An 18,240-nucleotide genomic window follows, 5' to 3' on the forward strand; every position below is an offset into this window, starting at 1 on the left:
ACAAAGCCACGCTGTTGTAGCCCGTGCAGAATGTGGTCTGGCATTGTCCTGCTGAAATAAGCATGGACGTCCCGGGAAGAGACGTCACCTTGATGGCAATGTATGTCTCTCTAAAATCCTAATATACCCCTCAGAGTCAATGGTACCTTCACATACATGCAACTCACCCATGCCATGGGCACTGATGCACCCCCACACCATCACAGATGCTGGCTTTTGCACCTTTCGCTGATAATAATCAGGATGGTCGTTTTTATCATTGGCACGGAGAACTCGATGCCCATTTTTTTCCGAAAACTAGCTGAAATGTGGACTCATCTGACCACAGTCTTTCAGTCCATCTGAGATGAGCTAGGGCCCAGAGAACTTGCCGGCGTTTCTGCATAGAGTTGATGTATGGCTTCCTCCTTGCGTAATACAGTTTCAAGTTGCATTTCTGGATGCAGCGACGGACTGTGTTAAATGACAATGGTTTTCCGAAGTACACCCGAGCCCAGGTGGCTATAATTGTCACAGTAGCATGACGGTTTCTTAGGCAGTGCCGCCTGAGGGCTCGAAGATCACGCGCATTCAACAGTGGTTTCCGACCTTGCCCTTTACGGACTGAGATGTCTCTGAATTCTCTGAAACTTTTCACAATATTATGTACTGTAGATGTTGAAAGACCTAAATTCTTTGCAATCTTGCGTTGGGAAATGTTCCTTTTGAACTGACTAACAATTCTCTCACGAATTTTGGCACAAAGGGGTGAGCCATGACCCATCCTTGCTTGCAAAGACTGAGCCTTTGATGGATGCTACTTTTATACCCAGTCATGATACCTCACCTGCTACCAATTTGCCTGCTTAATGTGGAGTCTTCCAAACCGGTGTTACTTGAATATTCTGTGCACTTTTCAATCTTATTTTAACTCTGTCCCAAATTTTGTTGAGTGTGTTGCAGCCATCAAATTCTAAATTTGTGTATATTTACAAAATACAATTGTCGGTCAGTAAAACTATTGAAAATCTTTTCTTTGTAAATAAAGGTTCACATGAATTAACATATCACAGATTTTTGTTTTTATTGCATTTTGGAAAATATCCCAACTTTTCTGGAAATGGGGTTTGTACATATATAAGTGTATGTGTACAATATGTATGTATGTGACCAGTACATTTTGGTCCAATGAAGCAAGCGGCTGCCACAAAACATCAAATTTCACAATATATGTCAGTGATACTATACCCGACTCGGATTCTGAATTTATTTCACTCAGTCTTCTTCATGGTGACCAAAAGGTTGCCCGGCTCGAGCGATTCTTTTGCCATAATTTGCCACATTTAAACAAAAATTATATTTCATGTGAGCTAACTGAATGTACAGTAGTAGCAGTTTAAAATAGTAGCACAACTTTAAAATACTGAGATGAAAATAATTCTGCAAGAATTGGTGCTGACATCGATAAAAACGTATCAATGTCATATCCACATTCATTAGACAAAAGATAGAAATGCATCACATGCATTGGAATAATGTTACATGGGTAACATTCATGTTCATAAACTTTGACCATGAAGTCCTGATTTATGTGATAGCAATATACCCCTCTAAAATTCCACCAACTGAGACAAGGTTGCCATTTCTGACAGCAGTGCAGGACATCAGGAAATTTGGGTCTTTGTGATTATTACTGTACAGCAGCTGTTTTAACTTACTTTAAATTAGATAAACTTTTATGTGACACATGGCCAACACTATAAAGTAGCAGTCAGGCTGAATGCTTGACCCAATTTCACACAAATCAAAAATTAATGCTTTAAAATTTAGCCCAAACAATTTTAGAACACAATTGTTTTTCTGCAGCGTGCACAAGAATAAAGTAAATGACTCAGCTTCAAAGCTATACGTACCAGATCCAGAGTCAAACTTGGTTTCAGACCTATAAAACGAAAAAGGAATTATTTTATTTACAAAGGTTAACATTTTTTGCATATCTCAATGTCTGTACAATAGCCAGAAACTTGTGGTGAGAGCAGCCTCTGAAGAGCACATATGCACAGTTAATTGTGGAAATTCAGATGTTGATGTCATTGCTTTCCCTGTTCTTCGACAGGATTCCTGCTGGCTGCAAAACACAGGCCAACACAGTTGCACAAGTTCTATTATGGAAAGGAACAGCAGGCAGTCACTGGTCAATTGTGGCACACCTACTTCCATCTCACTTAATTCACATGGAGAGAATGAATGTGGTTTTTCTCCCACCTTCATTAGCTGGGAATGAGTTCACTGAAACACACCTTTACCTGCTCAGTTTTCACTCGTGACACAATGAAAATACTGAGGAGATCTGATAGATTTCCTAACAGTTTTTATACCAACTGGCACGATGGTTGTCTTAAGCCCATTATGCTGTATCCCAGCAACTGTCAACATCTTTAAAAGATAACAGCCAAAGAAAGAACTGGCAAGATTTAAAAGCAAGTTTAGATAAGGTGATTATCCTACACTATCACCAATGAAGTGCTCACCAAAGTGTCAAATTAGAAGAATCAAATCATTACTGACTTGTCACATAAAAATAAAAAGTCAATTCAAATATCTCCTTGAACTTCATCCAACCTTTAGAACTTTTTCATTTCAGTGCATAATTATTTTTCATTTGTTATCTGCCACTTCTGATATTACTGATCCTTTTTTTTTAAGAACTGTTATTTTTCCTACATTAGTGAACTGCAGGTTAAATCATACTACAAGCACAACCCCTCAGAAAACTTACTAATTAGCTGAGTATGTTAAGAATTTTTGTATCTTGGAACTCAGTATCTCAAAACCAGATGTCATTCCCCCGCCCCCCCCACCCCCACTAGTTGTTGCATGGTTAACTGACTAGGCAATTTATACATTTTAAAAGGGAAAAAATTCTGCCCTTGTGGGAACATCATGTTTCAGATATAAGTTAATACTAGCTGTAAATTCAGGAGCCTTTGAAGCTCTCCATTCAGCTGTGGGAAAACTGCTGTTGGGTAATTACACTCAAGATGCTGCTGATGTGCTGTCAAGCAGAATTAACCCTCAGTCTAGGCCTATCTATGCAAGCTGTTACAAGACAGCATTGTCTGTATGAGACTCTCGAACCAATTAGTGAGCATGCTCTGGTCAGATTTATATTACACATTAATGCTCAGTTGTATATCTGTCCACAGCTGCCACAGCAAGATACAAGAATTGCTCAGCAGGAGCCCAGTTAGAGGATGTTACATGCATAAAGGCCTTTCAATAAAATGTATTAAACTACCTGAGAATGAGGCTTTAACCTCTTTTCCCTTCAATGACAGATGAAACTAGAGTGCATTTAAAGGTTATACTGTAATAGTATTTCATATCAATATTGAGCTTCAGCCAACTAATTTTATTTGGACAGAGCAAAAATAACAGGATTAATTTCCAAAAGTCTAACTTTACCAGCATTTTATTGCATCTCCACTTACAATGTAATAAAATTGCTTTTTTAACATTAAGCGATGTATTGCCAAAGGACTCGGAACAAATATTTCATAGTTTCAGGGTACACAAAGTTAATACGACTGCGTAACTACAGCTCAAACCAAGCATTTCGGTACAGTACATTAACATGTTGGAAGACAACATATGCTGAAATAATGCCAGATTTTCAGGGAAACCTTAAAATAGACATGCATAATTTGAATCTGAACAAAATGTTTTCTAACTTACTAAATCACATTTCAGAAATGGATATTAAATTAATCTAAAAGGTCAGTAAACCAGTTAAAAAAAATTGTTTAGCTCCTTCCATAATACTTTAGTGTAAAATATTACTTTGTTTTACTCCAATATGGCTAGGGTACCAAATTCTGAAATTCCTTTCCCAAGCCATACCAATTACAGACCCCTTTAGAATTTAAATAACCGACCAAGCTTTCAGACATAGTAATGGCTAGAAAGTTGAATACATAGCACTGGTTTTCTTCTGCACTACATCTCTGGGTTGTGGGAAGTGCGTAAAAACAAACAAAAAAAAAGTTTATTTCCAAAACTAAATGGAGAACGCAAAACTGTGAATTCCAATCAGGCATGCACCCACCTTTTTCAGCAATGCCTGAGAAATTGAATCATCTATTTCCTCCACTCTTTATAGTAGTTATTTGATCAGGAGGTCAAATAATCAGAGGTGGTGACCCATGGTTAACATAGCATTTCAGGGAATCTTCACATTTTTTCCCCCCAGGTTACAGCAACTGCCATTTCACTTCTTATTGCCAAACCCAATGCTAACTCAAGCTGTTCTGCAAACTTTTTTTATTCCATTCTGTTCCTTTTGCTGTTTCCTGTAAAGAGTGCACCAAATTCGGAAACTCCAGTGAATCCTGCCTTGCTAAATTGTGTTTTGGGTTATTCATTTTAGTATACTGCAAGGAATCATACACTATAGCAAAATCATCAACTTATCTTCTTAAACCAAATTGAACATATCTTCTTGTGTCTTTTTGTACATTTTTGTCAAGTTTTCCTTTGCTTCTGTTTTGGGGATCATAGGTTTGCAAATTTGAAGGATATCACCAACTATTTTCTCAAGTTGGAGCAAGTCGTTCATCGTTAACTTTCTGCTTCTTCTGTTGACATTACTGTCTCATCTTTAACCCTGCCTTGATGCTGGGCTTTGTTTAGGCTGGTGGCGTTGTGGCATCAGCGCCGGACTTCAGAGCGAAGGCTCCCAAGTTCGAATCCAGCCGGCTCTAAAAACCTGGAGAGGGATGGGCTCCAACAGGTGTCAGATGCCCAAGACACACCGTACGATGAGCAATCACCAAAAAGATCAGTGCAAAAAGCTTGTCATGACGGCGCCCCGACGACTCCACTAGGAGTTAAGGGCGCGCGCGCACACTTACACACTCACACCTACAGATAGCCACAAGGTGTTAAAGCCATTTAAAAAGACCTTGTAGCACAACTGTGGGAGGCCAGCCCGGGTGAGCATCTTCTCCCCTTGAGACCATCAATGTCAGATCTCAATTGCCCATTCTTGCTACCTTTGCCCAAGGCCCACATAAATAGATACCACTTGCACTTCTGGCTCGGATCTCTGAGCACCAGCCCGCTTTTCTACACCAGCCACCTTCTGACCTCACATCCACCCCTGCTTTCACTGTACTTCTATCACCAATCTTTATGGTACCAGAAGCAAAGTGTGCAATCATGAGCCTCAACATCTTGGCCTCACGTGCTTCTACATTTTACTGAAGAGGGGCCTTGAACCGAACATGAAAACGTTCAGGACTCTTGCCTCATGCAATCCTGGGACCTTTCATCTCATAATAAAAAGGATCTCTCACCATCTTTTAGCTGGTTGAGAGCCCAGTGAAGTGTTTAGTGGGGTGACATGAAAATTTTGGTCTTGTGAAGAAATAGCCTGGTGAGGAAGTGTGCCTGCAGAAGATATGCACTTTTTACAATGGGGCCATGAGACTCTCCACAGCTATAACCAGGCACTCTTAGTGAGAGGTTAGCAGAGATGTTTCTGTTCGGGCATGCATGCAATCTGTCAATTAATTTGGGGAAGCATACCGATGCAGACAAAGGTCTATCCCTGTTCCTGAGGGGAAAAGGCAATACAGATGAAATTTCCTCCCCTCCAGTTTGGGTAACCTCAATGATCCAGTAATCTGAGAGGTGGGAAGGATCAGCAGAAGTAAGCTGAATAATCCAAGTGTAGGAAGCTTTGTGACCTGAACTTTGACCTCTATGGGCAAAGCGGCTAAGGCACACATGTGAGGTTATGAGATTCCCTATCATAGGACAAAAAAAAAAGCAGTTTGGAGTCTAGCTCTTCAAGTAGCACTCTTTGAAGAGGAAAACAGAGTTGGAAATTTTTTTTGTCATTTCTCTGAGTAAATAATAACTATGCTTTCTCAGCTGAGCTTGGTTGCAAAATGTCACTGCAGATGATCTTTTTTGGTTCAATACAGCTGCCTTTTTTGGAGGTGGTTTAACGCTTAAGGGTGAATATACAGGAGTGAAATGTCCTAGTGGGCACCAGGACAACCAGAAAGATGCCTAAAACTACTCTGTTCATGGGCTATGATGATTTTTGATCTCTAGATGTACCAACAAACTTCTAGGTTAATCTGAATGGTAAGGTTAATTAAAGACTAAATATTAAGACAAGCAATAGCATATCACCATTGTACATGGTCACAAGATCCTTCATTGGACTTTTCACTATCACCAACTGCTAAACTTGCTACTAAGCTTTATCATCCACCTACTTCCTACACCCACATTCTATGCTCATAATTGTACAAGCATTGTTGTTGATAAATAGGAATCTTCTGAACCAAAAGCAAAGGGGAACTGGGCACACCATTACAAGCAACCCATCAGCCATTGTGGTTTGTTAGTTTTACTTAATCTATGTCAACCTTCAAAGCATACTCCTACAAACCCTTCGGTATCATCTTCCTCGGTGCTTTATATGACATTTTATTGAGCTCTTCTGAAAACTATGTTGTTTCTTCATAATATCAAAAAGCTAATTTTTTTCAAAACCTAAAGATACCTTTAGTCCCAAGTCAGCAGCAAATAGAAGTTTAAAGAATTAAAATCACCAAGTTTAATAACAACAAGATTTTTCTTGTGATATACTCCCAACCTTTTTGCATTTTAGGATTCAGTCTTTCTGAACTTGATGACTAATTTTACTTTTACTTCAATTACACCTGAATACCATTTTCTTTTGAACGTGCATTCTGATAACAGCATCACCTCAAGTACTCTTGGTATCTCTTTCATCTTCTTTTGCAAATTAAACTGAGGTTAAGTCCTCATTAAGCATTTCTGTAATTCCCCAGCTCTTAGTTCTTAATGAGGTCCTCAACATTCTTTGACAACTATTTCTACTGAGACAGATTTGCAATTGTGTAACAAATCTTAATCAATAATGGCAAGTGTTTTTTGTCTGTGTGCAGGCTTTCCTATCTCATTTCCTCCCATTTACTATATTTAGAGGCTTGTCTTATCCTAAGTGACAAGATTTGAGATAAAGTGATTGGAGTTTGTTTTGACTTGTTCTTAGATAGTTATAAGTGGGTAAATAGGTTTGTAATGGAAAGAATAACAGATAGCTGGCTAATGAGTGTGAAACATACTGAAAAATGTGGGCATGACATGTGTTCTCCTAATGAATTTCGTATGGTTCCCAACCATATAAACATAATAATAAATGCCTAATATACTCTAATACATTGGGATAAGTCATCCTAAAGTCACAATGCACAAATCTTAGAAAGCACAGTATTTCATTCTTAAAACCAATACAATCCCACAATGTGTTTATTATCACTTGGAATCACAGAAAATGGTCACCTAGGTTAATATGGTAGTTAAGAGGATAGTTTTGGAAGCTAGTGGTGGCTAAATTCAGATGTGTTAGATTCCTTTACCTGTTTGTTGATAAATATGTTAATGATTGATAAATATTTCCTCAGGATGAGAAGCTCTGGCGAGATTGCCACTTATTGTCCACCTACAATTATCTCTAAATAAAGGCAGATAAGGTTTGACAACACGGGTATAAGGATACAGGAAATACAAGGCAAAAAGACAAAGGAACAGAATAAACTTTTTGGCCTATCAAGTCTGCTCTGCCATTCAATCATGGCTGATTTAATATCCCACTCAACCCAATTCTCTTGCCTTCTCCCCATAATCTTTGACGCCTTGTTTAATCAAGAACCTATCAACCCCCATCTACCTCACAATCATCAGGATTTTGAACAAAAGGAGATAACTACACTCACTTGCCCATCCATTGAGATGCTCCCACAACTAATGATCTCACTTTATGGACGCTTTATCTTGTTCTCTCATGTTCTCATTATTTATTACTATTCATTTATATTTGTGCTTACACGGTTTGTTGTCTTCTACACTCTAGATTATCTTTCATTGATCCTGTTATAGTTACTATTCTATAGGCTTGCTGAGTATGTCCACAGGAAAATAAATCAGGGTGTTACATAGTATATGTACTTTGATAATAAAATTTACTTTGAACTTTGAAATATACCCAATACTTGACCTGCACAGATTTACCACCCTCTAGCTAAAGAAATTTTTCCCATTCTCTGTTCGAAATGGACGTCCCTCTCTTCTGAGAGGCTATGCTCTTGGGTCCTAGACTCCCTCACAGGCATCTGCTCTATCTAAGCCTTTCAATATTCTATAAGTTTCAATGAGACTCCCCCCCCTACAATTTTTCTAAACTCCAGTGAGTATCCCAGAGCCTTCAATCACTTCTTATATTTGGTAACACTTTCAATCCTGGGACCTTCATTCCTGGAATCATTCTCGTGAACCTCCTCTGGACCTTCTTCAATGCCAGCACATCTTTTCATGGATAAGGGGCCCCCAAAACTGCTCATGATACTTCAAGTACGATACCTTATAAAGCCTCGGTATTACATTCTTGCTTTTCTATTCTCGTCCTCTCAAAATGAAAGCTAAAGTTATACTGGTCTTCTTAAACACTGACTCAATCTGCAAGTTCACCTTCAGGGAATCCTGTACGTGGACTTCCAAGTCACTCTGCACCTCTGATTTTGAATTTTCTCCCCATTTAGAAAATAGACCATGCCTTTATTCCTTCTAAAAAGTGCATGACCACGCACTTCCCTGTACTATTTTCCATCTGCCTCTTCTTTGCCCATTTCCCCAAGCTGTCCAAGTCCCTCTGCAGACACTTTGCCTCTGCAACACTAGCTGCCCCTCCACCTATCTTCATATTGTTCACAAACTGTGCCGCAAAGACCTCAATTCCATCATCCATTTAGCATATAATGTGAAAAGAAGCAACCCCCAACACGGAGCCCTGTGGAACACCACTAGTCAACATCAGCCAACCAGAAATACCTTTTACTCAACTGTAATAATGATACATCTGACTGTATCTTCACCTTTGCAAACTGCAGGATGAATGCTATCATATTACGATCACTGTCTCCTAAGGGTTCCTTTACTTTAAGCTCCTTAATCAAATAGAGTTATTATAAAGCACCCAATGCAGAAATGCCACTGCACTAGTGGGCTCACCCAGAAGCTGTTCTAACAAGCTATCTCTTAGACATTCTACAAATTTCCTCTCGAGATCCAGCACCAACCTGATTTTCCCAATCTACCTGCACATTGAAATTCCCCCATATCTATCGCAACACTGCCTTTTATACACAATTTTTAGCTCCCATCATAATTTGTAGCCCACATCCATCAGGGTCTTTTTACCCTTGCAATTTCTTACCTCTACCCACAAGAATTCTACATCTTCTGATCCTATGTCACCTCTTTCTAAGGATTTGATTTCACTTTTTACCAATGGAGTTACCACAGCCCCTCTGCCTACCTGCCTATCCTTTCCTACAATGTGTATCCTTGCATGTTAAGCTCCTAACTATAATCTTCGTTCAGCCACAACCAAACAATGCCCTGGTAGGTCATTTCGCTCCCCCCCCCACCCCAAAAAGTATCCAAAGCATTATACTTATTACTGAGGGAAAGGGCCACAGGGATACTCTGCATTGGTTGCCTATCCCCTTTGTCTTTCCTTATAGTCACCCAGCTACCTGCTTGCTGCAACTTAGTGGTCTCTACCTCCCTGTAGCTCCCATCTATCACCTCCTCATTTTCCTGTATGAGCTGAAGGTCAGCCAGCTGCAGCTCGAGTTCCTTAACACGGTCTCTAAGAAACTGCAGCTCGGTGTACTTTATGCAGGTGTAGTTATCAGGGAGACTGGAGGTGTCCCAAAGTTCCCATATCTCACATAAGGAACATACCACTCACTCTGGACACCTTCTTAACACCCTATGTACGAACAGAAAAAAATTTACCAGAAATTTACTTAGAACCTTTGCCTGTTCTTGCCTAAGCCTGTTGACCCAAAGCCTGACTATTTTAACACCCTAAGATTTTCAAGCCACACTAGGAAAAGATATTTATAATTATATTTTATACTACTTCTTCGTCAGCTGTCTTTCAATTTTGTCAATTTCATTTTCAATGATGACTGAGGCCTGGGCAGGGTTGTATGGAAGATCTGCAGTTGCCCAAGCTGCAAGCCTCCCCTCTCCATGCCACCGATGTTGTCCAAGGGAAGGGCATTAGGACCCACACAGCTTGGCACCGGTGTCGTCGCAGAGCAATGTGTGGTTAAGTGCCTTGCTCAAGGACACACACGCAGCCTCAGCTAAGGCTCGAACTAGCGACCTTCAGATCACTAGACCAACGCCTTAACCACTTGGCCAGGTGCCACATTTTATACTTAAGAATACAGCATGGAACAAGCCCTTCCAGTCCAGCAACATTAGCCAAATCACAGGACAATCTACAATGATCTTACCAACCAATACGTCATTGGAGAGCACCCCAAAGGAAAGCATGGGTCAAGGGGAGAACATACAAACTTCTTACAGATGGCACCGGAATTGAACTCCGAACTGTAGCGCTAACCACTATGCTTTCATAACACCCTATATAGACAGTTGCTTTCTCTAAAAGTCAGAAGTGAATAAGTGGTTTCCTTTTTTAAATGATAGTCCAGTAGGGTACCACTTGCGTAGTGGTTAGCACAACGCTTTACAGTGCTAGGGCGCTCAGGTTCAATTCCCACCCTGTCTGTAAGTCGTTTGCATGTTCTCCCCTTGGCTGTGTGGGTATTGTCCGGATGCTCCACTTTCCTCCTAAAGCCCAAAAACGTACTTGTTGGTAGGTTAATTGGTCACTGTAAATTGTACTGTCATTAGGGTAGGGTTAAATTGGGGGTTGCTGGACAGCATGGCTCGAAGGGCTCAAAGGGCCTTTTCCGAGCTATACCCAAATAAATAAATAAGTTTCATGCTCACGACATGAAAGATTAGCTTTATGAAAGCAAATTCCACATATATTTAATAGTTGTCATTGGGCAATTCAAACTTGCATCTCTGGATTAATGATCCAAACCTCTGGTTGCTCGTCAAGAAATTTAACCACTGTGCTATTGTCTCTCGCATAATAGATATTTAAAATTTGCACTCAACAGGGGTTTACTACGGAAGTCACAACTACACTCATGGCCCTGAAGGAATAAGGATGGTGCGCAGAATAAATACTTGTCAATCCAGAAATCTGATTAGAAAATCACAGAAGGCGTTCAGAATGAAACATGGGCATTTGGGCAGTTTTTTTTCAATATTTCAAATAATAATATGAGCTTTTATATCACAAATATTATATCAAATATTTATTTTTAAACTCTAGTTGACAACATAATTTAGAATGATGCTAGTTTCATTATTAATTTTCATACTGCATAAATACAAAGTCATCATATTACCTCTGAAATTTTGGCCATTTGTCAATCACTAAGAAATAATAAAATCAGCATATTAGGCTAATTATACTATACTAAGGGGCACCAGTTAAATTGGCTCTATGTTTTGGCAAATTATAAACTTCATATGATTAAACTTCATCTCACACAAAACTCAGCTGATGAACAACACATTTTCATCCACTGCCCTACTTTTGCTAATCTATACAGCATCCATTTGAGACCTCACCACCAAGCAATGCAGGGCTCCTCCAGAGCAGCAATGGCACCTTGTTAGCAAGCCAGTGGGTACGTTCTGGTTGCTGCAGGAGGTACAGTTGTTCCTGTACACTTGCTGCCCAAGTTTGTATGTGGGTTTTGCATCAGGTTCATTAAAAGGAAAACGTTTGTCATCTGGCAGTCAAGTTTGGTTTGTTGTGGTACCTCATGCTCTGCTGGTACAGAGACTGGCTGCATAAATAAAGGCATTAAGCTTGTTGCCGGGGTATCATGTATTGATCTATTGGATCTAATATCACTATCTGGAAACTTAAGAGAATGAATTTCTTTTAATTCTAATATATAGCATTGTAGGCAAAGCACAACCACAGTCTAATTTCTCTGCAATTAACAGCACACCATGCCATAGGGAAAATGCAGCCAATTTGCTCTCTCTACTTGATGACTTCTTGCAAGAGGGAATGACATGCCATAGCAGCGTGTAACTAGTACAGCTCGGGGTCTTGGAGTTCAGAGTTCAATTCCAAAGCCATCCATTAGACATTTGTACATCCATCTGTGAGTGCATGGGTTTCTTCTGGGTAAACCAGTTTCCTCACACATTCCAAATATGTATCGTTATGTAGATGATATGTAGATCAGTTGGTCATTGTAAACTGTCCTGTGGTTAGATTTGGGTTAAATAGGTAGACTGCTGGGAGGGGCAGCTTGCTGAGCAGGATCCATGCTGTATCTCTGAATAAATCTCCTTCCTACAAGTTATACTGAAATCAGATTGTAAGAGGATATTAATTTCTCCAGTTTCAGTATGGAAGGAAGCAAACACATAGCTTCACTAATGCCATGATCTGCATTCAGGGCACTGCATACATATTAAAGCACTTACTAAAATGGCACCCACTGCAACTCAAGACTATAGAAAAGCTCCAGTAATATTTGACACACTGACCCCACCCCCCAAAAAAAGGCATTCATGATCCCAACTATGACTTTCAAATGTATGCAAACATGATGATAGTAATAAAAACATTAAAAGAACAGCCATGTATCAAAGGTGATGCATAATATTCAAAGCAGAAATATTCTACTCATAAACAAGCACGATTTCATTAATGGATTTCATCAGCAAAGTGGACAAATTCATAGTGCAATTAAAACATAAAAGCCATGAGCAATTAGTTCATAAAGGAAAAACTTATTATTTTGTGAAATCAATTTGACTTGCAGTAGCAAATAAACCCTTATTGCTAAACCCTTGGTGTACAAAATGGTAACAGTGGCGACGTGGACAGGGTATTATTCTCTATCTATATTATTCCTTTCAACTGCTCCACGCATATGGGAAGAGGAAGGAGGTTCACTAGGCTAAATACTGCATCCTGCCATCTGGTTTAGTTTAGCTTTTAGAGGTTTTGTTTTACAGGTTTTGTGTCTTGCAGATTCTTTTCGTGGGCTTGTTCCCCAAGTTCCTCTCAAGCACTTCAGCAAGATAACAAGTGCAGTCATCAACCTGGATGTGGGGTCAGAGTGACATAATGGCACAAAACTTGCACGCTCTTTCAATGTAATTGTTGGTTTCATCATATGGTGCGAACTTCACACAAGGTTTCCATGACCCTGCTCTCGGGAAAATGCCAGTGAGCTAGAAAGGGTGCAGAAAAGATTTACGAGGATGTTGACAGGACTTGGGGAACTGGGTTACAGGAAGAGGTTGGGCATGCCACAACTTTAATACTGGGACTCCTCAAGGAGTGATCTTATAGAGGTGTTTAAAATCATGAAGGGCAGAGATAGAGTGAATGTACCCACTCATATAAATCTTTTAAGAAATTAAGGATTAGAGGCCATCAAAATGACATGGGTAGGATTTAATGAAACTCGAAAGGCAACTTCTCCCACAAAGAGGGTGGTAGATACATGGAACAAGTTGGCAGTGGAAGTGATGAGGCAGCTACAATAAAAACATTTAAAAGGAATTTGGACAGGTGCATAGATGGGAAAGATTTAGAGCAGTGGTTCCTAATCTGGGATCCACAGACCCTCAGTTAATAGGAGGGATCTATGGCATAAAAAAAGGTTGGGAACTACTGATTTAGAGGGATATGGGCCAAAGGCTGGCAAGTGAGATCAGCTTAGATTGGCATCTTGGGGGCATAAATTAATAGTGCTGAAATGCCTGTTTTGTGCTGTTTGACTAACTTGTTTATTAACACCATATATTTTTCTACTTACGTAAAAAGGGGAGTCCCACAAACAACACAATTGTAGGTCCCTTTGTCTTTGTATAATGTGTACTCGCCTGTAAAAGGACTAGAATAGAAAATTAAGTGAATAAAGTGAATTCAAAAGGAGCGCTATTTTATTGCAAAACAGTAAACACGTTTGAAAGAAAATGCTGGATTGTTATTCTTTCACCCTTGTTCCTTTCTCCCCCCACTCTCCCTCCCTGCTAGTTTAAATTGTGAAAAAAATCTTTGCACCTGTATTGCAAATCATTCTGCCAGTTTGGTGTTCAGCAAAATATCATTTGGCCGAGAACTCATGGATAGAGATCAAGGTCCGGTGCCAATGTTCCCACAACCTATCGGCTCTTTGTCAAGGACTCTTCATCTCGTTATCAGTATTTATTGCTTATTATTATTAATTTCTTTTTGAATTTACACAGTTTTATGGCTTTTGAACATTTGCTGTTGGTGGTCCTGTTGGGTGCTGAACGATTCTACTGTGTTTCTTGTATTTACTATGAATGCCCACAAGAAAATGAATGTCAGGATTGTATATGAAGTATACAGTGTGTACTTTAATAATAAATATACTTTAAATAATGCACTTCTGAATCTTCTATGTTGACTCACTTTCAGTAAGTTCAATTAATATATTGTGACAGGAAGAAAGTGTGGCCTATTAACTGGGGCCCTATGTGTTGTAAAAAGTCTTTTGCAGAGCAAGAACAGGAACAAGCAGTTACATCATTAATAAATTTGGCCTGCAAGCCTGTGCCAGGGTCTACTGTATAAACCTGACAAAATAGTTATCCTTGGCATGTCAACTCGTGAAGTAAGAATCAGCTGAGAGATTGAATTTATTCACTAAAAACAGCCTTGGAAGCGAGGAGGATTTTTTTTTTTAAAAAGCACAGAGGGCTAAGTTCCAGGGACTGAAGACATGTGAGGGCAGTTATTGAACATTTTTGACATTCCGACCACAAATGAGCCAATAAATACTTTCTCCACATGTGCTTCAAAAAAAAGGTCTTAATTACACTACCTTCTTTTGGCAGCCAAACTTCTGAACACACAATGACCACCTTCAAACCGCTCATTGGCGGCGGTCCATTTCCCTCAGTGTTTAGTTTATTCTAGTATCTGGAGAGAGAGAGAGACTTCCAAAGTAGTCGAACTACTACTTTGCTGCTTTGTGTACAAGTGGCTTTAAAACAATGTGGAGGACATCTCAGAATAGAAAAGACTTGGAAACAGGATTCTACAGTATAAATTGAATCATACCCCACTCATGCTTATGCCACATGGTTAAAAGCAAAGGAACAAAGAATCGTGTTAAATGCATCAGTGCAAATATTCAGCTGCCCTCCAAGTCGTGCAGATGAAACACTAGTTGTAGATGTATGACATGATCTGGAGTGGGTGATGGTTGATTATGGGAAAGGATCTCAAGGTGAGCAAGTGTTGGTCCCAGAGACTTTTCAACTTAAACGTGGTCAGGAGAAGTACATTTTTGAGACTGTACATTGAAAAATTACCCAGGTTTGCCCGCTGATTCCTTGGATAAACTGACTGCAGCATACACAAGGTACGTGTTGCAAACGAACACTGGGAAAGAGTCCAACCGACAGCATGGTAGATGCCAGAATTGCAGAGGAGTTATCCTGAACAGCCACCCCAACTAAAATGGTATACACCATCAACCTTATGTGGAATGGGAGTGTTCAAACCATGTTGCCCCCTTTAGGTCCCGTTAGACGCCAGACACTGAATGATCGCACCTCTCCGTCCCCTTTTCCTGAGTCACGTAGTACTGCTGGGCTGTCAAACGCTTCCTCAGCTCCTCCTGGGGGAAGGTAACCTTGCAGCTCTTTTTATCCCTACATGAACCTGGAAAGGGAGAATGTAGGAGAAAAAGCACTCTAGATTAAAAGCTGAATAACTATTTTGGCTAGTGGCCACAGCACAGTTTCTGCACTCATTTTTCAATTGCCAAACTAGTCCCCGATGCAATGCTGAATTGAGCGGAGTACTGTTGGTTATTCTTTAATTACAAGTTAAGAATGCTGCAAGAGAGCCAGGTGACTCCAGTGGAGGTGTGACAATGTGTAGCAGCCAAAGCTTTCGCTGTGCATATAACATCCTGCTAGAGAACATACCGACAGTGAAAAACATTTTATGTTATACTAAAAATAACGCGTAGAATTCACTTGGGTCAAAAGCAGGCTATTTTAACCTCCCTGTTACAAAACCACCAAATGCAAGCGCCTGTAGGTCCCTTAAGAAAATGGTACAAAATAATGAGTTCAAAGTGTAACGGCAAGGTGGAATGAAACGAATTAATGGTGATATTTCAAATTTCTCAATCCCTGTGGAAATTAAGGCATAAATGGGATAATGGTGTCATGTGACATCATCTGTCAACATCTTGCCAGACCTCACTGAGCGAGTTTGAACAAAGCATCACAAACTTGGACTTTCCTGGTCAAGCAGGCACAAGAGAGCTTCCCACTGGACTGAAAGGTACATGGATAAATGTATATTATCCAGCTTGGATTACAAAACAGTTGTACCCTGATTTAGGAAAACATCCAGGCAATCTGGGAGCAGTGCAGAGGTGCTTTATGTTTATACTCACAACGTGATAAAAACAATGTTTCCAATCTTGCAAACTCAGTAACTCAGGCAAGTTACAAGTGAATGAGCACATGATATACCACACAGAAGAATTCCAATGGCGGAACGATTTAAAGCACTTCTCAAACAGATAAGCACATCATAATGGAAAATATGCAAAATTTAGAAACTAGGAAATCCTCTCTTGGAATTTTATGATTAGCATGTGAAAGAACAAGGAGTTTACCCAAAGAATTATTTGAAAGTCTTTGTATTGAACATCAAAACTTATTTTTTGTCCATTTCTGTCAGGCACATATAAGGGAAATGAATTCCCTAAGATTTCACCAAAAATTAAGCAATAGAGCACAAAATATAACTTTGATATTAGACATTCTAACTTGAACAGTTCTCCATAGTTTTTTTTCCTCCATGTTGCAACAAACTTATTCAATATTTTGATCTGGCATATACCTCATCAATAGCTTGCCTCTTCATACCCATAATTTTTCCCGAAGTATATCTTAATGTATTTTGGATTCATCCTTGAAGCTGCTTGCTAGTCCATCTAAAAATCTCACAGCCACTTTGAGCAGTAAGGAAATTTTCTTGCCAGAAATAACTTGGAAGATGCATAGCTCAGCTGGCTGATATTGAGTTACTCTCTGATCTTGGTAATTTACTTGCAAATGGTTCGTCACCATACGAGGAGATATCGACAGTGCACTGTTGAGTGTGGTGTGTCCTTTGTATGCTTGGCCTTTATACACTTTCCATTTGGATGTCATTTCTGAAACTCAGTTGTGATATGGGGAGGAAATCTTGTAGCTGATTAGCTGTGTGGCAAACTTCATGTGCTGTAGTTTGGAATTTTCCCCGCGTCAGCTCACATGTAGGATCGAGGTCTACGCATTTGTTTACAGAATTGTTCGCAGAAAAGCACGCTTCCAGGAACTCTCTGGCATGCCACATGTTCGCTTGTGCCATGACTTTCACTGATGCCCAGTCAAATTTGTGCCCCTTTTGATCTTCATGGGTAGAGACTAGGGAGAAGTTGGGCATGCCACGGAAACAAATCACATCCATGCGAAAAGAACAACGCGATGGTCTTCCAGTTTGTGCGATTCTATAAAATGCTACAAGTACTAATACCACACAATTAATTCCATTTAGTTAGCAACAAAGTATATACATTATCTATCATTTTCATTCACGTGCTGCCTTTAATATGTGAAAATGTCGCAGAAGGTTCCAGACTCATGTCTGTATGGCGAGGCGCAGTTGAGACGCCATCTATAAACTTGCTGATGACGCAACTGTTGGTAGAATTCCAGATGCTGATGAAGAGGCGTTCAGGATTGTGACAGATCTGCTGGTTGAGTGATGCCACAACAACAACTTTGCAAATAACATCAGCACGATCAAGGAATTGATTGTGGACTTTAGGAAGGGCAAGTCCAGGGAAACCACACCACTCCTCACTGAGGGGTCAGCAGTGCAAAGGGTGAGCGGTTTCCAAGTTCCTGGGTCAGATTCAAGATCTCCGAAGATCTTTCTTGGGCCCAGGATATTAATACAAGGAAGGCACATCAGTGGCTGTATTTCATTAGGAGTTTGAGGACAATTGATAAGTCACCAAAGACTCTAGCAAATTACTACAGATGTACCATGGAGAGCATTCTAACTGGTTGCATCACCATCTGGATCGGAAGGTCCTGCAAAGCTGCAACAGCCAGCTCCATCAAGGGCACTAGGTTCCCTAGCACTGAGGATATCTTCAAATGGCATCATCCATCATTAAGGACCCCATCATCCAGGACATGCTC

General features: G+C 40.0%; 1 protein-coding gene across 6 annotated transcripts in view; it reads right to left on the reverse strand.

Moving 5' to 3' along the window:
• The window catches only part of msrb3 (methionine sulfoxide reductase B3), a 129,645-nt gene that overhangs the window by 68,285 nt on the left and 43,120 nt on the right, over nt 1-18,240 (reverse strand). For all 6 annotated transcript variants that reach the window (XM_059978378.1, XM_059978376.1, XM_059978377.1 and 3 more), the window contains 3 exons: nt 15,580-15,688; nt 13,809-13,886; nt 1,893-1,921 (listed from right to left, as the gene is read on the reverse strand). In XM_059978378.1, coding sequence (XP_059834361.1) covers nt 1,893-1,921; nt 13,809-13,886; nt 15,580-15,688 — 216 coding nt within the window. The remainder of the gene's footprint in view (nt 1-1,892; nt 1,922-13,808; nt 13,887-15,579; nt 15,689-18,240) is intronic.

Source organism: Hypanus sabinus, chromosome 8, assembly GCF_030144855.1.
Source record: "Hypanus sabinus isolate sHypSab1 chromosome 8, sHypSab1.hap1, whole genome shotgun sequence".
NCBI classification, from domain to species: Eukaryota; Metazoa; Chordata; class Chondrichthyes; order Myliobatiformes; family Dasyatidae; genus Hypanus; species Hypanus sabinus.